General features: G+C 49.8%; 1 protein-coding gene across 3 annotated transcripts; it reads left to right on the top strand.

The window, feature by feature from the left end:
* The first annotated feature begins 371 nt into the window (after window positions 1–371).
* IFT81 (intraflagellar transport 81) lies at window positions 372–26,560 on the top strand. 3 transcript variants are annotated; one of them, XM_087828622.1, is made up of 19 exons: window positions 372–456; window positions 1,439–1,601; window positions 2,140–2,243; window positions 2,695–2,875; window positions 3,321–3,410; window positions 3,737–3,802; window positions 4,106–4,216; window positions 5,151–5,235; window positions 7,070–7,233; window positions 8,462–8,557; window positions 9,858–10,004; window positions 15,541–15,690; window positions 17,807–17,935; window positions 18,857–18,946; window positions 20,695–20,781; window positions 21,633–21,704; window positions 21,783–21,868; window positions 23,942–23,987; window positions 25,852–26,560. In XM_087828622.1, exons 2-19 carry the CDS (start codon window positions 1,458–1,460, stop codon window positions 26,029–26,031), a joined length of 2,028 nt encoding a protein of 675 aa, XP_087684748.1. In that variant the 5' UTR covers window positions 372–456; window positions 1,439–1,457; the 3' UTR covers window positions 26,032–26,560. The 3 variants fall into 3 exon arrangements, with proteins under 3 accessions (XP_087684748.1, XP_087684749.1, XP_016058545.1); XM_016203059.2 differs by lacking the exon at window positions 372–456 and having other exon boundaries at window positions 736–1,601; XM_087828623.1 differs by lacking the exons at window positions 23,942–23,987; window positions 25,852–26,560 and having other exon boundaries at window positions 20,695–20,924; window positions 21,783–21,866.
* Window positions 26,561–26,963: the final 403 nt, after the last annotated feature.

Raw genomic sequence — 26,963 nt, 5'->3', positions numbered from 1 at the left:
GTGATGAACGTTGTCGTCTTTGAATCCCGCCAGAGCCCGCACAGCTGTCCCTCCTTGTCACCTAATTTGCAGACACTTAGGTCAAAACACCTGAACTCGAAGCGCGGGCCAAATGCTTCCCCGGCCCGGCCTCAACCCCAGAGCGCATCACTGAGGCCTGGCGGATGCACAGAGTTAATTCTGCAAACCGCACGCCGCACGCCGCCCGGGGCCCCAACCCCGCCGCCGCTCGGACCCGGGACCCGGCTCCGCACGTGGGCGCCGCCCCTGAGCCCTCCCCGCCCAGCCGCAGAGCTCCCGCCTGGAGCCCCGCCCCCGGAAGCGCGCCGGGCCTCCCGCCGGAAGTGACGTAAACCACGGCCTAGCAACCGTTGCCAAGGCGCTCGTCTCTAGGAACCCGCGAGCCCGGATACCTCGTGGGGGCGGGGGAAAGTGGTTTCGCGCCGAGAATTTGAGGTAACCTCGCCGGTCCGCGGTCGGAAACTTCCCCGAACCCCCAAGATGGGCGAAAACTGCTCCCCCCGCCGCCCCCCCAGCATCCCCTTCCCCAGTGCGGCCTCTGGAGGGGTCCCCGCAGTGATCGGGGTCCAGGCCGCCTCCCCAACGGGGAGCCCCGAGGGGCCTGGGTCGGATGTGGGGGCCCCCCACCCCGTCCCCGCTCCCGAGCCCCGCCCCGGGGTGGCGGGGACGCTGTTTTGGGGGACCCTGCGAGGTTGCCCTGCCCCGAGCTGCGCCGGATCAACGCTCGGCCTGGTTTTGGTGACGTTTTAGTTTAGTTTAGTTTTTTGTTGTTGTTTTTTAAAGGAAAAATAATAAATATTCTATATTCAATTTCGAAATTATTGAAAAATAAACATACAGGGTGTCCCCCAAAAATGTACACACGCACTTTGCATGGCTATAAAGGCAGTTGCCTATTGAAATACATTTTGTTTTCATTTAACAGCCCCTCCTCGGCTTCAACCGGGTGTGGATGCAAAGATGTGGGGCCAGGGCTGCCCGAAATGATTTTCAAGAGAGGCTGGAAATCTGGATTTTTAATGCAAAAATTGTTTCCCAATTTTTAAGCAGGGGCTACTAAGTTTTAAACATTAGAGAGATGCATGCTATCTAACCCCTGGGTAGAAGTTGTGGAGCCGAAGGGGAGAGATATTAATGTAGGTGGGATTTTTTTTTTCTCTTTCATTTTGTCCATGTTAATGCAGATGACTGCTCTCGCACAAGATGCATATGCAAGAACCCTGGGCGTTACATAGTAACCGTGTGTACTGTAGCATTTTCACACTCTTATTTCTTGCAACAAAATAACTCTTTTTCCATGTGGAATGATACTTTTCATACCTAATTCCTGTGATCGATCTTAATACCGATTTTTTTTTCCCCCCAGAACTTTTGTTATCTGTAGTGAGGAATTTTTTTTCTCTTATTTTTACTCTAGTTTGTTATAAGACCTCATTATGAGTGACCAAATCAAATTCATTGTGGACAATCTCAATAAGGAGCCTTTTAGGAAGAACTATAATTTAATCACATTTGATTCCCTGGAGCCAATGCAACTATTACAAGTTCTCAATGATGTTCTGGCTGAGATTGACCCAAAGGTAAGAGTTCTCTCTTCCCCTGTGGTGAAAAGGGTGGCAGGAAGGCCAGTTTCTGCCTCTCAGTACCCGTCTTGGGCACATTACTTAACCTCTCTGGACTTTATTTTCCAGAGGCCTTATTTTACAGACCTTATGCTTGTAAAGTAATGGCAAATGATCTGTAAGTTTTCTCTATTAGCTCAAAAATTAAATTGTCTACTTGTATCTTATTTAGGAAATATTTCTCTACTTCCAAACATAAGTAGACTTGGTCCAGGAATAAAAACGCTTTTACAAAAGGTTTTATTGTGTTGCAAGTTAGCTCATGTCTCTGCACTGGAGACTTTTTTTTAGGCTTGACATTCTTAATGTGAATCCTGACCTGACTTGTGTGCACCCTGACTTGGAACCTGGCAACCTCCATACTTAGTCTGTTCTATTAAGAGACCATTGTGCCTGTGGCGCTCTAGCAGAACAATTTCATAAGTGAGTTTCAATATTGTTCTTTGTTAGATTTACAACAATAACATTTTTTTTTTTCTATTTCTTTATTTGTTAGCAAGTTGTTGATATCAGAGAGGAGATGCCAGAGCATACAGCCAAACGGATGTTGAGCCTTCTTGGTATCCTCAAGTACAAGCCTCCAGGAAATGCCACAGACATGTAAGAATCTGATTGTGCGTTGCTTTAAAAAAAAAATTAAAAAAAAAAAATGTTTTATTGATTTTTTTTAGAGAGAGAGAAGGGAGAGGGAGAGATACACACACATCCATGTGGTAGTGAAACATCAACTGGTTGCCCCAGGACCCACCCCACCTGGGGACTGAGCCTGCAACCTGTGCATGTGCCCTGATGGGAATCGAACTGATGACTTTTCAGTGCACTTGATGACCTCAACCAACTGAGCCATACTGGCCAGGGCCCTAGTTTTATTTTTATTGTTAATGTGCAGACTGACATTAGAATAGCCTTGGTTTTTTTCTTTTTTTAATTGTCCTGGAAAGCAATCAGGACATTGTCAATCAGATTTTGAGTAAATGTTATAACTTTTCAAGGTTTACTTCTAATCCTGTGTGTGTGTGTGTGTGTGTGTGTGTGTGTGTTCTTTTTATAGGAGTACCTTTCGGCAGGGTCTGGTGATTGGAAGTAAACCTGTAATTTACCCCGTGCTCCACTGGCTGCTTCAGAGGACTAATGAACTGAAGAAAAGGGCATATTTAGCTCGTTTCTTAATAAAATTGGAGGTACCAAGTGAGTTTCTTCAGGATGAAACTGTGGCTGATACCAATAAACAGGTATTCGATCCATAAATAGTGTTTTAAAACTATCTGTAATGGGTTTCAAGGTGCACCGGTTCAAGCATGTATTCACCCCTGGGTTACTTGCTGTCTCTGTGTTTTCAGGTGACACCAAAAGGGAAAACAGTTCTCAGTTAGTGTTCAACTGCGACCATGTATTAAAATAGGGACATTTCCACCCAGATATCAATTCAGTGATAGGGGTGTGTGGATAGGAAAAGAAAACCCTGAAATTAATGATTTTAGCATAACTTATTATGTAAGAGTTGTGGGTAGGTTGGGTCCTGGGCTTGGGACGGCAGGGCGCTGTGCTAGTCAGGTAGGTGACTATACAATTTGTCACCCAGTCAGAGAGAAAGGGCCTGTCGTCATCATCACACTGACCAGGAAGAGCCCACTGGGTCCAGTGGTTAGCTCATAACTTCTTAACTTGTTCTTTTAGTATGAAGAGTTGATGGAGGCCTTTAAAACACTGCATAAGGACTGTGAGCAGCTTAAGTCCTCTGGATTTTCTACAGCAGAAATCAGAAGGGTAAAGAAAAGGAACTATAACCGTATTTTTTATTTGAATAATGTTAGGTGCACTATTTTTGTCTTTAGTTAATTTGGTATGAGTCTTAAGACTGAATGGAAACCAGTGATGGCAAAAGGCAGGTTTTCTCTAGATGGACCCCAAGCTGCCAAATAAATTACTGGGGGTGTGGGGGGTAGAAATGTCCTCCCCCCCCCCCCCAGGGTCCTTGTTCCTTCACACTCCGGCTGTAAGTGATACATCAACAGACGCACGATCCTATGAAAACCTGCCCTGAGCCCGCCGAGAATGCTTTTTGTTCCAGCGCCTCCCTGACTGCCCTTTAGGATATCAGCGCCATGGAGGGGGAGAAGGAGCAGCTCGCGAAGAGAGTGGAGCGGCTGAAGAAGCGGGTAAGGCCGGGATTAGCACCGCGGGCTCCGGCCGGGTGTCAGGCACTCGCCGGGACTGAGGAATGAAACGGAGACTAGGCCGGGTGGGTGCCCCGAGGAGGGCCTCGAATAGCACTGGCCCGCTGGCCCACAGGGACTCTCCCGGGCACCCGCCCAGCGCCTTCCAGGACCTGGATCCGGAGCCTCGCTGTGTCTCTCGGGAGCTCTGTTGACCGAGCGAGCGGGGAGGATAAGGGGGCTCAGCCGTGGGACGGCCCGTCGCTCTCCCGACGCTGACGGCCGCCCGCGCCGCTCCCCCTCCAGGTGGAGACGGTCCCGAGTCACCAGCGGATGCTCCAAACAGCGAGGCAGCTGCGAGTGGAAAAGGAGCGGGAAGGCTTTCTCGCGCAGCAGAAGCAGGAGCAGAAGAACCAGGTGCCCGCGCCACGGTTTGCGCTCCTCGGACGAGCGCAGCGGCTCCTCGCGCCGGCGCCGAGACGCTCGCGTTCCCTTTGAGGGCGCGGCGGGGACCCGCCGAGGGCCGCAGCGGTGCCACCCGTGGGCCCCGCGGCCTGCGCTGACCCCGGGCGCCGGCGTCGCGGGCACTCCCTGTAACCTTAGCTAGCTGTTGACAAGGCTCCTGGCGTCTCCGGGGCGTCTAGAGACCTGGGGCTGTGATAACATCCTCTCCGTCCCGCCGGTCACCGCATCCCCCGCGCTCTGCCCCGTGCAAGTCAGCAGATTCTCACGCGGGGGCTCCGGAACACCCGCAACCCACATTTTTAGACTTTGCCTTAAAGAAAAAAGAATTTGGCCAGAAAAACATTAGTTTTATTTTGTTAAAAGTTATTCTTAAAACGGAGTAGACTTTTCTACAGTAAAATCTAGTTCAGATCAGCTGCATTTCCTTCTAACTGGCCGTCGAGGGGCGCGGCTGGCTCAGACCTTGCTGGGCTCCCAGCTGTTCGCCGGGCCGCAGGCGGTGCCCGGCGCCTGGTCACTGGGCGTCAGCTCCCGAGACCTCATTTGTGAGGATGCTTGCAGTCCTTAAAGTTAAGAAAACCATGTTATGACAAGAAAGGCTGGGTATATATATTTCTTTAACAAATACTTTTTCTTAACCACCAAATTCAAATAACTTCTTTTCGGTGTTTGAAAGTTCTTTTTTTTTTTTTTTTTTTTTTCAGTTTTACGTGAAAGGGTATTGAGGGAACCATTTACACTTGGGATTTAACAGCAGTTTTCTTCGTTCTGATTATTTGTTCCATTTAGATCACGGGAATTATGGGATACTTGTAATTTTCATTGTCTCTCTGAGCGGCAGGTTTCAGCTGCCTAAGCAAGTAACGGGTCCGATTCCCTTTTCAAGCTGTTCCACGCAGCACAGAGGCTGCAGAGAGTCCAGAACCAGCTGAAAAGCATGCGCCACGCGGCCGCGGACGCCAGGCCCGAAAGTAAGTGGGAATTGGCCGACGACACAGGGATCAGAGAATATGAGTTTAAGTCAGCAGCTGTCCTTAAAGCAGCCAACTAACGGGAGCTGTCAGCACGCGGCCTCGGCTCCAGGCTCGGCTTCCCTGGGTGACGGACGGGGCCTGGTGCGGACCTGTCAGCGGCCCTCGCTCTGCTTCCTGTCACTGTAGCTTCGCTTGTGTTTTCTAGAATCAGAAACTTTTTTTTAAAATAGGGAAAATAATATTTAAGAATTTTAGATCTTTTAAAAGATTTCAGACTTTGATTCCTCACATCTCGGATTATATGCAGTATGTGTAAGAGCCTCAAGACAGAAAAACTAATCCTCTGATAGCCCGAGAGGCAGGAAGTAGGTTTAATCAGAAACCACGTGGCAATGACTGCAGAACTATAGCGTGATTCACTCAGCACTGGCTCTTCCCTCTCTTTCCCGGTCCCTAAAACGGGGGGAAATTGTAGGGATGACTGGAAAACTCGATAGTGCCATTAATAAGTTTTTACATGTCAATATATGGTTAGCACAACAGAGCTAAAAATGCTTTTAAGGTTTTAGGCCAGGTTTATTATGCAGTCTACGTGGGTAGGTTACTTACACCGGAAATCCAATGTTTTAAACACTCAAGCCAGCGTTTGTAACTGTGTAATGGAAAGACCTGAAACAAACTTTTAAAAGCTCTCCGGGCTGGGAATTTATAACAAAACCATAATTCACTGAGGATCTGTGTGTGTATATTTGTGCGCTCTGCCAAAATAAGAAAACTATTAAATCTTAAAAATGTAATTTAAGTCGCCCCTTAACTGTAAACTGATACTTTACAAAATCAAAACTACCAAACATGGAAAACTGAAAACATTCATGAACGTAGATACTTTCTTTCTCGGGTTTTAATGTGCGCTTTCAGCGATGCCCCCGTGGTTGCGAAGCTGACAGACCATAACGTATCACCACTTGTGCGGGAGTAGATGGGGCTATAAATTGCCCCAGGCATGTTGCAGAAGAAAAAGAATGAATGGCCGCAGAGAGAAGGGAGAACCCGGATGTCACGTGTGCTGACGTTTGGCTCTTGGGTTTGTACTTAGAATGCAAAATGTGACCCGACAATGTATCTGGCTCTTTTCTTACCTTTTCCTTCCCAATCACGGTTTGCATTCAGTACCATTCGGTGCCAGCTTCAGATGTGCAGCGAAGCGGCCGGAAAGCCTGCGCTCTGCAGAGCGGCCCTCCTGCTGCACCCGGTCCTCTCGACATTACTCTCTGTATGCTCCATGCTACGTCTGGCTTTTTTTTTTTTTTTGACAAATGTTATTTTTGCATATTATGGAGTATAAAAGAATTAGTTGGTAATTTGGGGGGGTGTTAATTGGTTTTTAGAGAGACAGAGGAAGGGGGAGAGAGACAGAGAGGCATCGACTTGTCCCGCTTATTTATGCGTTACTGGTTGGTTCTCGAATGCACCCTGACCGGGATCGAACCCGCAACCTTGGCGTATGCAGACCGGCCAGGTCTTAGGTGGTAATTTGGAAAGATCATGATGTTACTTTTCCTGTAAATATTTCAGCATTTCTTCTATGGAAATGGTCCTTTTTCGTTATCATTCTAATTACCATCAGAAGGCCTCGGCGGCCGGCCCCGTGTGGTCTGTGCTTGACGTTAGACGCAGACGTGGCGCTACACAGGCGGGCGCAGTGGGCGCTACGCAGGCAGGCGCAGGCGTTTTGACAGGTGTGCCCCCTGCACAGGCCTTGTATTTTAAAGTGTAAGAGTGTCGCTTACCTGTTCCCTTGGCTGAACAGTCATTCATTTTATTTTCAAAGGTTTACTGAAGAGACTAGAGGAGGAGATGAAGTTTAATTCATATATGGTGACGGAAAAGTTCCCTAAAGAATTAGAGAACAAGAGGAAGGAACTGCACTTCTTACAGAAAGTGGTGTCAGAGCCTGCGATGGGCCCCTCTGACCTTCTTGAGCTGGAATCCAAAGTAAGCGACAGTCATCTTTTCACAGTTTCCAAGGAAACCATGTGACCTGCTCCCTCTCGCGTTCCGCTCGTGGCCCGTCAGCCTGTGCGAGGGGCCGATGGCCTGCGAGGAGCTGCCCTCCCCGGGATTCGAGCCTGTGATGCTGTTGCTCCGGGTGCGCGGTGCTGGGAAAACCTGGTCGGCTGATCAGGGAGCTCAGTGACTTGTACATAAAGTTAGTGCGGAGGTTAGACGCACAGGGCCATGTCTTCATAATATATAATTGGCTAAAGTAGAACATTTATAGTAAGTAGGTGGCAGATTTTAAATATTATTTTTATTTCCAGGAATATTATTATAGCAATTTTATATTTAAAGCTAATGTATTTAGTAGCCTTTTATGCCAGCTTTGGAATTACTAAGCTTTCTCGTAATGTTCCTTGAAACCTGGTATCATGTTATAGCACTTTTGCTCCCTAGAAACAAAACACTAATCAGCTGTGTGTTTTTAAAAAATAACAAATATCATGAAAATTAAGCAGCTTTGACGTGCTGACCCTTTAATGTGCTTAGTAGCTTCCACAAGTAAAAACACAACCCTGGTCATTTTATTCTCTTAACTTACTTACAGAAATTAGATGTCCAAGTCAGGTTTTGCTCAAATTTAATGCCGTAGAATTGACAGGATAACTCTAGTCTTTTCAAAGGACAGGTCTACTAAAAGCCACGCAGTTTTCTATTTTATTTGTTGAGGGACTATATTGCATGGGGAAAGGTTTAGATTAATGACCACTGACGACTGGAGCAGGGGGGTTTGGATGTCTTCCACGTCAGCGCTCAGCCGGGTCCGTGAATTCCTTACGTAAATCCCCACGGAATGTCCGTCTGGACTTGCTTTATCGTGACAGTGGCTCGAAAGTCACGCCTAGGCGAGGGGATAATTTTGGATTTGAAGAAATTGCCTTTTTGATAAAAACGTGTAAATGTTTCACGCTGAGTGCCTCAGGGTAATTTAGACATGATGGTTTAATCCACATAAGTAATACTATTGTGTGAGTGTTTACCATGAGCGATGAAGCGGCAGTTATGTCCCAGAGCCATCAGACGGCCCACTCGGGACACGAGCGGGACCTTCCTCCGCCAGGTCACCGAGGACGAAACTGCGAACCCGAAGCTCGGCTTGGCCAGGCGGCCTTGCTTTACGCAATCGCAGGGAGACGTTTAACCTTTTCTGTTCGTACTGTTTTAGATAAATGAAGTAAACGCACAGATCAATCAGCTGATCGAAAAGAAAATGTTGAGAAACGAGCCCATGGAGGGCAAGCTGTCCCTGTACAGACAGCAGGTAAGAGCCCCGGAGCTCCGGGCGCCCTCGGGACCGGCCCCGGCGCTGACGGGGCGGAGGCGCAGGTCCTGCCGTTGCCGTTGCCCGCCTCCGGGCCGTGGCGGGGGCAGGGAAAAGCCACAACGGACGCGCGCTGCGGTTTGAGGCGCAGCGCCCCCGATAGCGCTCGGCCCCCTGCGCCCGCCAGCTGTGCCGGGGGCCGTGGGAGCTCGCATCTGCCGGTGTGGGCTCCGGTGGCTTAAATGAAAGGCCGCCTTACGTGGTAAATAAATGCATAGTATGCTATTTATACTCTGTAAGGAATTAAAGGCAATGTGCTGTTTCCAGCTTCAAGTTAGTTTGCAAGAACAGGAGTAATTATATTTCGGTGCTAAGTCCTGGTCGCTTCCTCTGAACCGGTCGGTGCTGAGGGCGTGTGGGCTGCTGTGCGTCCAGACCAGGGGTGCGGGTGGAGGCCGTGGCTGCTCGGGGGGAGCCCAGGCAGGTGTTCAGAGCGCCCTGTGAGCTCAGAAACACTGAGCCGCGCAGCAGGGCGTTACTCACAGGTGGTGGGATTTTTAAAGACCTTTTTATAATGGAAAGTGTCAGCCGTGCGCCAGGGTAGAGGAGACAGTTCAGCAAACGCTCCCGTGCCCCTGAGGCACGGCCGTCGCGGCTCCCGGTGCCGCCCGTAGCCCCAGCCCAGCGGGCTGCGTATCACCTCATCTATAAGCACTTCAGGGTGCATCACTAAAAATAAAGGCTCTCGGAGAGCAGTTGCAGAGCGTGCCGTGCGCCCTGCGGGCCCTCACGGCCGCCCGCGTTGTGGCCGTGCCTCCGCCTGGCCCCTTTTGCCACCAGGAGAATTCCATCGCGTGGGCCTCGTCACACGCGGTTCACCCCTCAGTCGATGGGCATCTGGTTTCCCCACTTCCTGGCTATTATAAATAATGCAGCCGTGAACGTTTCCGTACAGGTTTTTGTGTGGAAATGTGTTTTCCTTCCTCTTGGGTATATTCCTGGGAGAGGCACTGCGGGCTCACGTGATAATTCTGCGTTTAACACTCTGAGGAAATGCCAGACTGCTTTCCGAAGCGGCTGTGCCGTCGGACATTCCCACCAACGCTGCGTGAAGGTCCTGGTGTGTCCGCTTCCTCGCCAGCACTTGCTGCCGTCTGTCTTTTTTACCACAGCCACCCTAGTGGGCGTGCTCCCATTGAAATTTTAGCTCAGTAAACTCTAAGAAATAGGTGGTTTCACAGTTTAATAGAACGTTGATGGTAGATGTTTTATTTTACATTTATACTTAATCCTCTATTAGGCGTCCATCATTTCTCGTAAAAAAGAAGCCAAAGCGGAGGAACTCCAGGAGACAAAGGAGAAGCTAGCCAGCCTGGAGCGGGAGGTGTCCGCGAAGACGGACCAGGCCCGGGAGCTTGATGGCACTGAAGTCCTGAAGGGAGACGAGGCGAGTTGAGGCCTCTCACGGGGCAGGGGCCTGAGTATCATTTCTGTTTGAAACCAGTACTGTTTTTGCCTTTTTTATTTTGAATGTCAATAATGGGAAGTTAATCTATTTTATTTTATTTTATTTCATTATTTTATTTATTAATCGTCACCTGAGGAGTGAGGATATTTTTTCCATTGATTTTAGAAAGAGTGGAAGGGAGGGGTGAGGGGGGGAGAGAAGCATCAGTGTGACAGACACGCCAACCGCTTGCCTCCCACACGCACCCCAGCGGGAGCAGGGATGAGACCTGACGGGACCCGCAACCCAGGCACATGCCCTTGCCTGGGAGTCGGACTCGAGACCCTCTGACCACGGAGCCACGCTGGCCACAGACGGTTTTCTTCCCCCAAATAGCTTTATTGAGATATAATTAACATACAATAAACTGCATATACTTAAAGTGCAAATTACTGCTGTATCCCAAGTTATGATAACTTCAAATATTGGGACATGATTTTAACATTAAGTGACCTCAGTTTTCCATAACTTGGAATGTTTTAAAAATCTTTGCATAGAAATGCCTCACTTTATGCAGGTTCAGTGTGAGAGGAGATGGCACGTAGCATGGCACCTAATGCGTGGTTATGACGCTGAGCTGTCAACAGAAGGTTGCTGTGGTTGGTTTGGTATTTTTAAGATAACAGAAGGAGCTTAAGTAACCTCTCTTCCAGGACGCGCACCCTGTTATTATCTCCCAGCTCGCACTCAGCACCCCGAGACATATTTCTGTTTGAAACCAGTAATGTTTTTGCCTTAAGGTCGCCGCGCAGTTTCCGCCTCCCTAAGAAACCGGTTGGCTGCATGGCCATGGGGCCTGTCTTGGGCTCAGCACCATTTACTCACTAGCTGGCCTGTGGCAGGCACTTGGTAAATGGGCAGAAAACCCAAATGGAAGTGTGTAATCTAACACAGATTTCTCTTTTCATTAGGAAGATGATAGTGTTAAAAATATCTTGGCACTGCAGCTGATAAAAGTTATTTTACATAACTTTTCATCCCGACCATAGTTGTTGACTCATTGTATAGACAAAGTAATTTTCAAACACCTGGCCGCAGCCCGGGCTGGGTGGCTCGGCCGCTGCGTCGTCCGAGCTCTTGTGGTGGCGCCGCATCGCTGCTGATCTTGACTGTCGTGCTCACCTTGGTCTCCCCGAATCTCTGCCTTCGTCAGAAAGGAAACAGTCAGCCCCGGGGAGGCAGGGCTAGTACCCTTCCGAGCTGTCACTCGAATGAATGCACAGCTTTCGGGTCTGAGCTTCTTTATAGCAACAAACGAGCCCCTGGTTAAGGTCCCATGGACGCCTCATGCACTGAAAGGCCTCCCCCGGCTTATGGTGCGAGGCGTAGAGTCCACTGTGTTCTCCCCTAACCACTACAGCTCAGCCTCTCTGCCCTCCGTAGCGACTTAAAAACGTGCTTGGTCAAATAACAGTTATAAGCAGCTTTAGAAAGGCCCAGCCAGCTTGTTCTGCAGCTACCGACAGAAATCCTAGAGCTAAATTGCAAAGATTATGAAATCTTCTTTCAGTACTTCAAAGAGAAGCATAGTGAAGATAAGGGGATCCTGGCAGGATTTACTTTGGCTGTCAGATCCCGAAAAATTAGGCATCAAATTCTGACACTTGTAATTGAATCATCGCCCTCCGAGGGAGCCGAGGCCAACCTCGGGTATTTTTAGAGCCTTTCAAATCCCGTTATGCTCTTCAGGGTTCACAGCAGGACCTGAGGCCCCTACAATTTCCCAAGAGCTGGAACAAAACAGAATCAATACACTTGGCTCAATTCACTGTAATAGAAGGAGTATATTTGTTAAGTACACAATCTAGGTAATTCCACAGTTCTAGCCCCAAATTTGGAAACTTTTCATAGAAATTTGTCTGTGAGAGCTAACAGCTTGGACAGCTATTGAAAACCCCATTGGAGATGCGGTAACAGCTGTGCGGCGGAGACTTGATTTATAACAGAAGCGCGGAGACCTTGGCTGGCTGATTAACTGCTTCACAGACGGGTGTCCCTGTACCACCGTTTCTATTAAAACGATTTTCTACCAGCATATATCATATTGCTTATTCTAAACTCTCTCAAAAGAATTAGCAGTTAACTCCCCGCTACCATATGGAGGCAATTCCATTGTTTACGCTTGGCTTGGGGAGATCTCCTAATTTAAAGTTACAAACGTAATACTAACAGGTTGGTAAAGGTTAGAAGGGTATCTGTATGTGTGTTTAGATGAATGGCACGAGTTAGGGTGGGCGATTTGAAGAGATTGCCAATTTAGCAGAAAACAAAGGTGGCTTGGAAACGTTTTTTTCTTGCCTGAAAGCAAGTAGCAGCCCTGAGACCAGATGTCAGGGAAGCCAAGTGACCTGTGACATGGAGCGTGACGTGGAAGGTGGCCTTCCAGGTTCTCCGCAAGGCTGAGTGTAGGCAGAACACGGGCTGACAAATGGGCGAGAAAATTGGCCGTTGGGGGTAGTCGTGCTCCTCTTGAGCTGCTGGTGTTATTTCACCCTCCACCTACTCCCTGGAGCCTATTTTTGTGGTTTGCTACGCTTAAAAATCATTTCATGAAATAACTGGAAAAGATGAGATTTAATTAAGTGATGGAAAACAGCGCTGCTCTTGGACTGTCAGGATTCAAGGGCAGAGTGCTCGTTCTAACCCTCTCCTGATTCGCGGGGCCCTGGCGAACTGCACTGATTTCTCTCTAGGTTTCCTTCTCTGTAAAAGGAGAAATGGTGCTTTTTTTAAGTCCTCAGTGGTTCTTGCCAATATAAAGAACTTATTACACGGCTGTCTTGTAAAGTCCCCACAGCGCATTACTGTGGACACAGTTGTTCTGCCAGACACTGGGGTGGAAAGTTTGCAGCAGGAGCGGAGATTCCTGTTTCCACGTAAACATCCAGAGTGGTGCCTGGAATCCAGCAATAGGCTTGAGCTCCAGATAAGCTTTACAAGCATTTAAATGGGCACATACTTAGGGAAATAAGCTGCCGGTCCATTTAAAAAGCTAGCTCAGGTTTGGTCGTTCCTGTGTAAGGTCCTAACATATCACATGGATCAGATTCCGTTCTGATCACAAAGGGGCCCAAGGCTGAAGCCAGCGCCGCGTGTAAAGCAGTCATCTCACTGACCTCAGCGTCTGAGGTGATGGCTGCTCTTTCATAAAGGACACGTTTAGGTTACAAATGTGTGTTGGTCCAAACGGTTAGTGAAGCTGCTCCGATGGGCCTTCCTGCACGGTGACAGGCTTCATCGCTCGGCTTAGTGACAGGCTGTCTGATTGGCCTGCTGCTATTGCCACTGTAGAAAGCCTCTCCTCGGTATTCCAGGGATTCGCTGCGTATCTCTTATGCCAGAGCTCCTTTAAAAATATTTTTAAATTTTTTAAATAATTAAGAACTAGCCCGACCGGCATGGCTCAGCAGTGAGCATCGGCCTATGATCCTGGAGATCACGGTTTAACTCCGGGTCAGGTTTCGGGCTCGATCCTCGGCAGGGGGCCTGCAGGAGGCAGCTGGTCAAGGACTCTCATCATTAATGTTTCTCCCTCCCTCCCTCCCTCTCCCTTCCTCTCTCTGAAATCAATAAAGATATATATATTTAAAATATTAAGTAAATAAATAATAAATAAATAAATCTTGCCCTGGCCGGGTTGCTCAGTTGGTTGGAGCTTGTCCAAGACTGTGGGTTCGATCCGGGTCCAGGCACATAAGGAATCAGCCAGTGCGTGCCTGGGTAGGCGGAACAGCAAACCGATGTTTCTCCCTCTCTCCAACATCAATAAATAAAAATTTTTTTAAAAGAAAGAAATCTCAGCTAATTCACTCATAACCCTAACTGCCGAACACAGCAGCTATTTTTATTCCTTAATTCTCTCCCATTTCTGGAAATGTGTCCTGTAGAAATTATTAAGAATGTGTCTAAAGATTTATATTCAATATGTTCATCATGGTTCTATTTTTATAATTTGAAAATTCTAGAAATAATCTGAAATCCAAATGATAAAAGTGTTAAAAAAACAAAACAACAAAATTCAACTGAGTAAATTTTTTTGAAAACTCCTACTGGCTTTGCTCAGCTCTCCCTGCATCAGGCAGCGCCCCACTTAGCGGAGAGAGAGGGGCTCTGAGGGGCTCTACAGAACGGAGGACTTACGGCAGGAGGGGGCTGGACAGAGAAGCTACGAGTGGATCGGTTGTGGCAAGGTCACCTTCCTCTAGGGGACGGCCGTCGGGGGTCTGTCAGGCAGGTTACCTCGCTGGCGCTGACCAGGTAATTCCTGACGGACTGGTTTAGGAGAGGCCACAGCTGTGGTTGCCTTAGGTACTGAGTCTTGGTTTGGTGACCAGGGCTTAGCCTAAAGTGACTGTCTTCTCCTTTTTAACAGAGAAACCACAAATGGAAGAAAAACACTGACTGTGCGTTTTCCTTCCCCTGGCCCATTCGGGGTAGTAGGGCCCTTAGGATGCTTTGATGGCCACCTGTCGCTTTATTGTGTGGGACCGTGATTAATCTGACCCCGGCCACCCTTCCCTTAAATAGTTAGTCCACCGAACGTCAAACAATAACCAATCAGCAGAGAGCACATTGAGTAATTGGTGGGTTTGTTCTTTCACCAAAAACATTTATAGCTTTTAAAAATAGTTCTGGAGCCCAGCAAGACGGAGCAGGGGAAGCTGGCCTAGATAACAGGGTGGCAGATGAGCAGGCTGATTCCACCTCGGGCACGTTGCCCAGGACACTTTTAATAGAACGTATTATAGTTACTCCAGGGATTCTGAGTCTGCGGTTATGTCAGGCTTACACATTTATTCTTTAAAAGGAAAAAGTGCACCTTATTAGGCTCTAGGTGCACTGGTGTGACTTAGACTTTTAAAGCCAGTATTGCAAGGCAGCCATGGGTGATATGCTGTGTGGGGGCCGGATTCCTTAATGTTAAAACCAGCTTAATCCTGGGCAGAAAAATATTTTGAACTTCCTTCCTCTAAAACACAGCGTGTTCTTTATTTCTTCCAAAGTTTAAGTCAACTTTAAAATGATGTCTAAACTAGGAATTAGAAGTTATTTTTATGTGGAGAATTTTTAATCTTACTATTTTTAAGGGCATTCTTTGGATGCTCAGGAAGAATCAACTCTTAAGGGAAAAAAGTACCTACATTTTAGAAATGTTATACTTCCTCTTTTACTACCTTACAAATTTAGAATTACTGACCTTAGACTTAGCTGTAAAATTTTAAAAGGAAAAATACCAGCAGTAATAGAGCTTTTACATAAGGATTTACAATATTCGGATGGATCCAGAAACCTAAAACATACACAAAGTATCCTAACGGAGCGCTTAGTCTTTTAAAGTTTTGTAACAGAACTAAGTTATTATTATATACTTGGGACACGTGTTAGTAGAAAATACAATGTTTCTGATACGCTGAGATTATAATGCGCTAGTAACGACTTTTCTGCTCATTAAGCTACGTATTCTGCTCTTTTACAGTTCAAGCGATACGTCAGTAAACTGCGGAGCAAGAGCACGGTTTTCAAAAAGAAGCATCAGATAATAGCCGAGTTTAAAGCCGAGTTCGGGCTCCTGCAGAGGACGGAGGAGCTCCTCAGGCAGCGCCACGAGAACATCCAGCGCCAGCTGGTAACCGCGCTCCCCGGGAGCGCTGGGCGTGCAAGGCCCGGGGCGCGTGGGTTACGGCTCTGTGGTTTTCCCTGGAAAAGCCGTACACCTGTAGTTTCCTCTGATTATTACAGAGCTGCCCTGTACGCTGGTTGGCTCATTTCCCACGTAGCAGGAAGCACTCCGATGCTTGTTGGTTGGGAGTAGTTAGTAGCTTACGATGTCCTGCAGGATAATGACTCTCTTTGCCTGTTGTCCACTGGCATGAGGAGCCCAAGTGACAGCACCGTGGCCGGAGCAGAAGGCTGGAGGCCTCTGGAGGTGCCGCTCTGGAAACAGAGAAGGGGGCGCAGCTCCCCAAGTGCATGGGCGGAAGCCTGGCGAGGGCCGCGCTCGCGCTCCCCCCCGCGGCCTCAGGACCCCGCTCGGTCTGTTTGGAGCACAGCACCGGCCGTGGGCGCTGGCGTAAGCCACGCACTCATCCTGAAGCCGGGGCCTCGGCCTCCCAGGCCACTTAGCGGTCCCGTCACTGGGTCCGGCCCGTGGTCTGTCGGGCCGTTGGCTTTCTGGAGGGTGTGGTGTGTGGTACAGGGACTGAACCCCACGGTCACGTGCCCCCACTGTACCTCCTTTGCCGCAGGGTAGGCCCCTTGGCCTGAGGTGATGTGTGGGCTTCCCCATTGTAGACCAGACTCTCCGGGCCCCTGGGCGGTGGAGCTGGCTGGGCCCTGGAGGCAAGAAAAGCAAAGCCTCGCCCAGAGTGTGGGCCAGTGCCGGTGGGGTGGAACGTCCTTTCAGGGCAGGAAGGATCCGATGTTATCAGATGGCCACTGGGTAGATGATCCCATACCCAGAGCTCAGGATTGGCCCCTGTTGCCGCCGGGTCAGACACGTGGCAGTGGCAGTGGCCAGATGGACATTAGTGAGAGCGAGCCCACGCTTAACCTCCATCTCTGCCAACACAGCCATTCTGTTCACGGGCCCGTTACCCAAGCCCTGGGTGGTCGGTGACACAGGCTGACTGACACCAGAAGGTGGTGGGTTCGATCCCCCGTCAGGGCGTATGTGGCAGGCAACCCGTCAGTGTTTCTCTCTCACGTTGATGTTTCTTTTGTTCTCCCCCTTCCTTCCTCTAAGATCAATTTTTAAAAATTCCTCTATTCTGAACCCTCCAACAAGCCTCCCATCTCATTTAAAATAAGTCCAACTTCTTTCACTGGCCTAAAAATAAGGTAACAGTGTAATTTATCATCTAAAGTAGGACACTTTTGAGGATGCAAAGGACGAGAGACGTAAACTGAGACTGTCCCGCAAACCAGCTGAGCCCGTGGTCCCTCCCCACCCGCCCCTGCCTCGCTGTGTCGCCAGCTCCCCCGCCTGCCGCTGTTTCGAGGACGGACCAGTGCGCTCCTGCCTCACGTGGCGCTGGCCGAGCTCCCGGCTCTGCGGGGCCTCCAGGGCTCCTCGGTGCCGCCTTCTCAGGGAGACCTCTAGCCACCCCGACTTGAGCTTCCAGCCCGCCCTCCCTCACAGGGCCGGGTTTGACTCGCCCGCGTAGCGCGCGTTTCGCTGGCGGTGGGCTCTGAGGGCATTTCCCCGTTTTGCTCACCGCCTAGACCTGCGCTGGCACACTCGGGCACGTGACAGGTACCGGGTGAGCGAGCTGGCACACTCGGGCACGTGACAGGTACCGGGTGAGCGAGCTGGCACACTCGGGCACGTGACAGGTACCGGGTGAGCGAGCTGGCACACTCGGGCACGTGACAGGTACCGGGTGAGCGAGCAGCGGCAGATGCGGTTGGGTCCCTGGAGAAGTCACTCGTGCACCAAGCATTTACGGGGTGCGCCCTGTGTTTTAGAGTCTGCGCTGAGGACAAGGCACTGTTTTAAAGTCTAACATCAGAAATAGCTCCTCTGCACCTGAAGGTAGCCAAACGGAGTGTGAGTTTATGACACATAAAGACACGTAATTCCTGTTGCAGCCGGCAGACAGTGTGCGTTTCGATTCTGAGCTAATGAATTTTACTTGCAGCTTTATTGTTATGGATTAAGCCTGTGTGCTCCTTACGTAGGCAAGGCCTTCACGCCCAGTTTGTGGCCCCCCGCTTTGACCCCTGTTTTCACTCTTTACTCTTAGCAAACCATCGAGGATAAAAGGGGTATATCTGGGTACAGCTACACCCAGGAAGAGCTGGAGAGGGTGTCCGCGCTGAAGAGCGAGGTTGACGACGCGAAGGGGCGCACGCTGGACGACATGTCGGAAATGGTGAGCGCCCGCCCCCGCGGCTTCCTTCCTGTTGGTTGGAAGGCAGGTGTTTTTATGTTTGTCCGGTTTTCAGTGAAACACTCTCATTTTCATTTCTGCGTGTTGTTCTGCTTTTTCATCTGTCTTTCTCAATCTCTCTTGAATTTTTGCAGCCTAGTAAGGTTGTTGAACGTGTAATAATTTATGCATTTTGTGGCTTTTGAAGTGTGTAAAAGGTATGCAACATTAAGGACATATTTAAGATAAAAAATTTGTGTACGTCCTTAGTATCTTTCCATATTCAGGGCCGCAGCGGGGCCAGCGTGTGCCGACACAGCGTCGGGGCGTTGCAGTGTTGACCGCCTGCCTGCCTGCCTGCCTCGAGGGCGCCTAGCTGCTGCCCGGGCTCAGGCCCCCCCCGTCCTGCCCACGCCGGCCACCCGCCCAGAACCCCCGGCATCTCGCCACAGCCTAGCCCCTGAGAAGGTCGGGTTTGAAACAGCAGAGCCCTGCGACACCGCCTTCGTCCCCGTGGCTGGTGTCCACCGGCACGGCCATTACTTAGGCCGTTCGGGTTACTAAGTAGCTTGAATATCACTTCGTCCATGTTTACATATATTCTCTGCAACCACACGATTACATATTGTTTCACATGGCAACGCGGTCGTCGTCTACAGGCAGCTTTTCGTTTGTTTTGGGCGATCGCTGTTAGATTACACACAGTTTCCCGAGTCGTTTGCAGCCTTAACGCGTGGCGTGCTGGGCAGTGGGAGGCACCGCTCCGCACCGAGGAATCGAGTCGCCGAGTCGCTCCCCCCGTTTGGCACTGACGTCAGAGTTTTCCACTCGTCTGTAACGCTTCAGCCGGTATCGTCATGCACGTGGTATTTTTGTCGTTTCGAATTCTTTTTTTAGATGTCACGTATTTTGTTTAAATGACAGGTCAGAAAACTGAACTCACTGGTATCTGAAAAGAAGTCCGCCCTGGCCCCCGTCATAAAAGAGCTGCGGCAACTGCGTCAAAAATGCCAAGTAAGTGAATTTGACTTAGTGGTCCTCATAGTGTTTTACCTCATTGGGTGTGCTCATCAGAACCCTGAATCTTTTACTTGGGTCACTTATAGGAAACAAATCGCTGTTAATGTTACTATTAGTATATTGATAGGATTCTGCAGAAGAGGGTCATGGTGTGACCTGCCGAGGTTTCTCCCCCGGTTACGCGCCTTGCTTTCCTCGGCTCTATTTTCTGGTTCCTTCTTTTCTCTCCTGAGCTGTGTCCAATCTCATGTTGATGCCGGTCCTTGGTTTCTCATTTCAGTGACAGTTACGCTCATTTCTGTTTTATTTCTGCTCACAGTCCCTGTTTTAATCTTGTTTTCACTCCTTCATTTATTCTCAGCGCACTTATTAAATAGGTTATTTCTGGGATCCCGAGTTTCTGGAGGGCGAGCCCTGCTGTCTGCGTTTCTGCCGATTCTCACGCATAATGGATTGATTGTTTCCCTCTGTGTTTATGCTCTTGGGTTGTGAGCTTCTCTTGAGGTTTTGTCTCCTGAGGGTGTGTCCCTCCAGACTGGTTTTGCAGTCGTTCTGCCAGGTGTCTCAGGAGTATCCCAAACGGGGAGCTAATTCTGAGTTAATGTCCCAGCATGGGAGCTCCCCGACCCTGCAGGTCGGTCAGTCAAACCCCAGACGTTCCCGAACTCAGGCCCCTTTTCCCCATTCGCCTCTCCTGCACTTGTACAGCGCGTTTACTGATCAGTTTGGCCGTCGGACTCACACACCCAAAAAAGGCTTCATCTGCTCACCTATGTTTATCCCATCGAGAGGCCCCGGCCTCTGTGGCCCCTTCTCCCCGTGAGGGTGGGCGGGACTGTCACCCGCGAGAGCCTCCGGTTCCCTTCAGCTCTGGACTTGAGGGGGTGTTTGCTCTACCTTACCAGGCATCTGTAGGCACTTTCAGCATTTCTAGGTGTCTGTAGTAGATTTCAGATTATCTAATTCAAAATACCCCATTAGAAGAAGGTTTGAAGCTACTCAGACAGTCTGAGTTCGAACTCTGATACCTTCCCAGCAGCATCGTCTGTGCCGGGTACTAGCCCCCTGACCTTCCTCCAGTCGTGATGTGGGGAGATTAGCACCTAAAGGACTTGCTGTGAGGCTGCGTTACTATCAGGGGTGCAGCTCAATCGCCCGGCCGTGGTTTGCAGAGTCCTGATCAGGCCCCTGCCGAGGCCTCAGCCTCTTCTCACGCTTCTCGACACCCGGCGTGGTCAGCTACGTGCACGTGCCAAGTTGTCCTCAGCTTCCAGCCTCTAGACACTGTTCCTTCTTCCGAACCTCCGTAGCTGCTTACTAAGCCTCGTACCCCAATTTAGATATCACTTTCTCTAGGAAGCTGTCCCCACTGCTCCCCAAGCCTGGGTTAGGTCCAGTGAGCGTCCCGGGTGCTCCTGAGTCGCCCGTCGCGGCCCCAGCAGCCCGTTTACTCGTGGAAACTACTTGAGGGGAAGGGTTTGGCTGTTTTGTTCACTGTTGTATCCCTGGCTCCTGACCAAGAGCCTGGCACTCAGCTCAGTACATGGTAACTATTGTTTTTATCAGCACCTCCACCTGTCGTAATTCCCGAATGTCTAATTGTTGCATAAAGAACTCGTAAGCGCACCAAGGAGCTTCGGGTTCAGTTACAAGACTAACACGGGCACGCTCTGGGTCCCAGCCGCATTTTAGGCTTTGTTCTCACGGTTTCACTTGTCTTCACTTTACCCTTTTGATACCAGGAGCTAACCCAGGAGTGTGACGAAAAGAAAGCCCAGTATGACAGCTGTGCCGCAGGCCTCGAAAGCAACCGGTCCAAGTTAGAGCAGGTGAGAAGGCCGTTTTCATTTTGGCAACCGAGCGGCCGCCGCCTGTGTGCAGACCTGGCCACACCAGTGCCAAAGGTTCCTGAATCTTTTCCCTCATCCCGAGTCTCTCCCAAGCTCCAGAGGCCTCGACCTCCCCAGACTTGGTATGTGCACCCCGAGTTCTCCATCCGCACCAGTCCCGCCAAGCCCAGGCCCCATCGAGTCGCCTGGAGTCCCCTCGTAACCCGCCGCCTGCCTCCCACGTCCACTCTCCCCTCCTGTGGTTGGTTCTCCAAAGAGCAGCCAGAGGAGCCGGAGTAAAGCCTAGGCCCCCCAAGTTAGTTAAAGCCCAGCTTCCAAACTGCAGCCTGCCGGGCGCCACCTGGTCCCGGGGCTCCAGCCACACCTGCTCCCCGATCCTCTGCCCCAGCTCTGCTTTCCTCTCCCCTTTCCACCCTCAGGCCTCAGCCTAAACATCGCCTCCTCCTGAGGCCTGCGTCCTCTGACCCCCAAGGCTGCCCAGGCGGCCACCTGCCACCTCCTCCTGCCGCACTTTCCCGCCCCCCCGGACAGGGGCCTGCGGTGTGTGTCCCGTCTGCCTGGCTCCCTTCTCGGGAGAGCAGGGGCTTGTTCACTCCTGTGTGCGCAGCACCTGGCAGCCGGGCACGCTAGGCGCTTCCTAAGCGAGGAGCTGCGCGCGGTGCTAGGGCCCGATGCGCGGTCTCTGGGAGAGACGGCGGCCTGGCCTGTTAGAGTGACCGGCGGCGGCGGGCGGGCGCCGGGGGGGGGGGGGCGGTGGGGTCTTTGTTGCACCCCCAGCCGGCCTCCCCGTTCTCTCGGCGACGCTCCCCGTCTGAAACCGTGTGTTGCAGGAGGTCAGAGGGCTCCGAGAAGAGTGTCTCCAGGGAGAAAGCAAATACCATTACACAAACTGCATGATTCGGGTAAGAGGGGAAGCGAGCCGGAGCCGCCCGGAGCTTCTGCATCAAGGGCTTGACCTGAAACCCGGCCTTTCCACCTAGAGTCTCCAGGTGCAGCTGCACCGTGCGACGGAGGAGATGAAGGCCTACGTCTCTCCCGATCAACAGGAAAAGAGAAAGGCCATCAGGCAAGTCACTGGGGTGCAGCTCAGTTGCGTCGCTCACGCTCACGTTGCCCTGCAACCGTCACCGCCGTTACCTCTTTCCCGTCGCCCGGACAGGACCTCTCGTAATCCCTGATAGTCCCCATGATCTATAACTCCCCACCCTCCCCGCCGAGGAATACGTATAATTTGACAGTTGGTTTTCGATAAGCACTAAGGTTTGTCTGTTTTGAGGGTCCCCCGCGGCCGGGGCTCTGGTCGCCCGCCTGCTGATTGTGTGGTGCCGGTGGCTGCGTTTCAGCCCGACGCCTGTGGCTGCCGGGCGCCTTCCGATGAGGAGGGGGTGCCAGGGCCACCCGCCCTTACCCGGGATTCTCCGTACCCGGGCCTGCAGCGCTCGGTCGTAGGCCAGATGCGTGGCCGTCGAGTTGCTAGCTGTGATCCGGGGCCCTCGTTGAGCAAGATACGCTTCCCTTGCCCCGACCACACTCGGTGTCTTGCTTCTCGCACCCAGTAAGAACTCAAAGCGTAGGACCCGTTCAGTCTGGATCGCAGCTGCGAGCGTTAGTGGCGTGTACGTTAACGTTCCAATAAGGAGTCGGAGGCAGAGAGTGTCTTGGCAGAGACTAAGTTTCTTTTATAAATAATGCACTGGAACGCAGGCCAGACTGAAGATATCCTATGAATAGAAATTTTTTTAATACTCTAACATATTAAACATATTAAATGTACTTGCTCAGATTCTTTCATTGAATGTAAACTTAGCTCAAAGAAATCTATATGGCCAATGCTAATATTTCATATTTCACAAGTGTGAGAAGTTAACTTTGTTCTTGAAAAATAAAGTTAGAAATTAAGTTCTATTTCTTCCAAAATTATCAATATAAGTAATAAAGAAGGAAGTGTTGCTCCTGAACTATTGGTTTTCTGGTCAGTTTTCTAACCAGATATTCCCTCTCATGGTAAAGACCCGTTAGCTAGCCTTTCCCAGCCTCAGCCGCCCTGTTTGTTAAAGGAGGCGGCAGCTTTGTTTCATAGGCGAGAGCGGGGCTGTGCGGCGGGTTTCTCACGGCTCTGTGACCCCGCGCGAGTCACTTCCTCGCTGTCCGAGGAGGCAAACGACGCGCGGCGCGGAGATGAAGTTAATCTGATGTGCGCAGCGGGTGGGCAGTGGCCCAGCGTGGCTCCTGGGGCGTGAGGACCACGGTCTGTCCCACTTGCCTCCCCAGGGCACGCTGGTACCCAGCGGAGTGGGTGCTCCGCAGTTCTCTCTCGAATCAGTTTAAAATGCGTATTAGTGTTAAGGGAAAAGGGTTTGAGCCTGTTGACTTCTAGATAAAATAGGAGCGGAAATTCTAAAACGGCTTGGACCTTTCTCAGGCCCGGGTGATAAATGAATGCTCTGAAGCGACCTGAACTTCACCCAGGCGCTCTCCGTGGGCCAGATGTCGCGGGCACCCCGCTGCTGTTCACGGGGCGCCGGACAGGCCAGTCCGACGCGGCGGCTCGTGAATCTAGGAGCCGATGAAGGCTCATCGAGGCGGGGTTACTCCCTCGCCCTGCGCAAACCCCCCACCTCGGCCCGCTCCGGCCTCGCCCTCCTCCCGGTCTCCGAAGCTCGCAGTTTACACAGAAACCGTCTCTTCCATCCAAGTTTGAGGTCCGAAGTCTCTGTCTGCCCTCAGTCTTTGTCCTCAACACTTTAAATCTCGCTTTTTGTCTTACACAGTAGGAAGTGTAATTATACTTTTAAAAATACATAATATTCTTGCAGGTTTCATTAGATTATAAAAGAAATACTTAGTGCACAAGAGCCGCGCGCTGCCCCCATCGCCCTGCGTGCGGCAGAGCCGCTGGCGGCAGTTGGCCCGAGGCCGTGCGTTCTCCCGCCGGCTGCCTGCGCTAAACTGCTGGCTCTCGCTCCGCCTGAGGCTGACTAGAGGAGGAGGGAGGGCCCGTGACCGCGGGTTCCCTCCTGACCCCCACGCCCTCAACGAGGCTGCTCAATATATTTAGACACGTGTTAATTTATAATTTAGTTGTGTGATCAAGTCGGTTGAAGTAAATTGAAACTAAATTACTACATTGACTTTCTAGGGAACAGTATACGAAAAATATTGCTGAACAGGAAAACCTTGGAAAGGTAAGAATGTTTCATTTGTTTTTTCAAATGTGTCTAACTCCGGCTTGCAGTGCATGGTTCTGAGTCAGTTATTTAGCGGTTTCCAGAGGGGCCCTGGACCTTTCTTAATCATTTTCCAAGATGAAGGTGCGTCCTTAGGAGCTGGTTTCATAAGCGTGAGGGCCCAGCCCTGGCCGCTGCGGCTCGCGTGGTTGGCGCGTTCTCCCGTAGACGGAAAGGTTGCAGGTTCGAATCCTGCCGGGCGCACTCCCAGGTCGTGGGTTCGACCTGCTGCCGGGGCGCGTGCGGGAGGCAACCAGCCGATGAGTCTCCCTCACATCCATGCTTCTCTGTCCCCCCCTTCCCTTCTCTCTAGAAATCAATGAAAAAATATCCTCAGATGAAGATTAACCAAAAGAATTAATGAATTCATTATATACTAAAGTCACTTGTATTTGTAGGTTAAAGGGTTCAGACACATGTGGTTGTGAAGCAAATTAAATTTCGTATTTTTGACGAAGTGCCCACATCCCCTCTTTGGTTCTTTAAATAACTTTTATAGGTGGTTAGGATTTTTTGACAAGGAAATTATTCCCATAATATAAGAAAAGTTACAGTTTAAGTAGCAACTTAATCTTAAAATCATGCTCAGAACTTTAAAAATTCTTGACCTGACTCACTTCTTTCAGTTTATGAGCTAAAACTATTTGTGGTAAGATACTTTGTAACGGAGACTTACATAGATGCACTCGCATGCCAGGTGTTGTGTCAAACATTTGCTGGTTGTACTTAAACAATGTCCCTTAATTCCGTTTTGTCTCCTCCTGCTGCGTGCTCTTCCCTTCCTTTCATTAGCCCTGGCTGGGGGGCAGCTTCAGTAAGTGTTTGAATCTGGTCCTCAGCTTAGTTCAGCTTCTTATTTGGGCAAATACCAACGACCAGCCTTCCCATTGGCCCCCCAGATCAACGTCAGCTCAGCTGTGTCCCCAAAGAGGGAGCGGCGGGGACGCCCCCGCAGCCTGTCGCCCTCCTGTCTCCCCGGTGACTCCCACCCCGTGTCGGGGTGCTCCCGGCACTGCTCCCTGTGTGTCTCCCCTGCGCCCCGTTTCCTTTCTCGCCTCATTGCCTCGGCTCGTGCTGCCCCTCCTTTCAGCCGCCCTTCCCCAGCTGGTCGCACCATTGACCCAAAGTACAGCTTTGCAGTTTATTGAAACATTGTCTTACTCCCGTGTATAATGTTAGAGTCAGCGAGTAGACGTTTTAGTAGCTGGAACCGTATCGGCTACTAGTAACAAAAACAACTGCAGCGAGGGGTTGGGCCTGTTTCATGCCGCACTTTAAAAAAATCGCTTGACCTCCTGCCTCGCAAACAGAGGCCGACGCCGAGCAGACGCCGTCAGGGAAGAACATCCTTTAACAGCAGCAGCGCGGCCGTGGGCGCCTGTCGCGCATCTGTGTCCTTGTCATGTGAAACAGTAGTCTTTCGAGGCAGATACTTTTATAAGGACCCCCTCTTAGAGCCTTAATCGACATTTAGCAAAGTTCAGAGGAATTACGGGTCTTTCTTAGAGCTTGTGGCAAAGACAAGGTCGAAACGCGGGTCCTCTGACTCCGCAAACGTACCATGATTCTGTTCCGCTTTCCTGATCCCTGTATTTCCCCTCCTGTCCTTTGACATTTTTTCTGTTTTGTTTCGTTTTTTGTTTTTAACTTCAGGTTGTCCTGCATCTATCACAGATTTATGTAGCTTGTATAACCCTAGTTTTCACCCGTCGTAGAGGAGCCCCCTGTACAGAGCATACCCTCCTCTTCTGACCGCAGCAACACAAGTGAGTTCCTGAAACCGAGATTTCATTACTCTTGATTTTTTTTTTTTAAATAATAGAAACTTCGGGAGAAACAGAAAGCTGTACGAGAAAGTCACGGTCCAAATATGAAACAAGTAAAAATGTGGCGAGATTTCGAGCAGCTGATGGAATGTAAGAAACAGTGCTTTCTGAAACAAAACCAGACTTCCATCGGGCAGGTAATTCAGGAGGGCGGAGAGGACCGCCTGGTGCTCTGACCGCGCGTCCTCGCGGGGTCTTAGTTGGCACGACTCCCTCCAAGCATCTCCCACGAGCATTTATTTTCTCCAGAGTGGTTTGTGCAACACTTTGCTTTCCGATTAGCCACTCCCTGTTAAACTTTCTTGGAAAATAATGTTAAGGCAGATTACGGTTTTAAAGTTTTTTTAAAACGGAAAAAAAGGCTTTTATTAGTTTAGACATCAGGGTGTCTTCTGAGTTTTATGAGACGGGAGACGAAGTTCACTGTATGTCATGTAATCATATGTCCATTAAGAAACGTGTTGTTTTTTAAAAATGTGGTGACCCAATGGCTTAATGTTTTTCTTAATCTTTTTTTAACTTTAGAAGAATCTTTTAGGAACTAATATCTCTTGTTTTGAAGAAACATTTATGTGAAGTTCAGCAATTCCTACAGTTTCACTTCAATTTCTTTTTCTTCTGTCAAATTCAAGAAAATTTAATCTTTTGAATAACATATTTGTTCTATCCATATTATTTAAAGGCAAATAAAACTTGGTGTACATATCATGGCTCTTTATTTTAAAATTATATCATTGTGTCAACATTTATTTTTCAAGCAACTATTGTGTTACAGTATGCATTCAATTTAAGGATTATCACTTATTTTCATCAAAAATCTAAAATAGTACATAGGTCTTGGGGACTGTTATTTTAAATATTAAAAAAACTATTGTAGGATATAGATGTTACCACGTGCTAAAAAGTTAGCGCAGGATCCCAGGTGAAATTCAGGACTTCGGTGGCCTTCCGACTCCGGCTTCAGCTGAGCAGTGAATGTTCCTGAAGATGCCTGTGACTTTTCCTCGAAGATATTAATTTATATGCCACCCTTTGCTTCATTTCAGTTTTCAGATACTTTTCAAAATGTTTTTCCTTTAGACTTAGAAACTCACATTTCAAACTATTA

The sequence above is a fragment of the Miniopterus natalensis genome, chromosome 20 (assembly GCF_054644295.1).
Source record: "Miniopterus natalensis isolate mMinNat1 chromosome 20, mMinNat1.hap1, whole genome shotgun sequence".
In the NCBI taxonomy this organism is placed as follows: domain Eukaryota; kingdom Metazoa; phylum Chordata; class Mammalia; order Chiroptera; family Miniopteridae; genus Miniopterus; species Miniopterus natalensis.
Note: the sequence above shows the minus strand (reverse complement) of the source record. Positions and strands in the feature narration are given on the sequence as shown.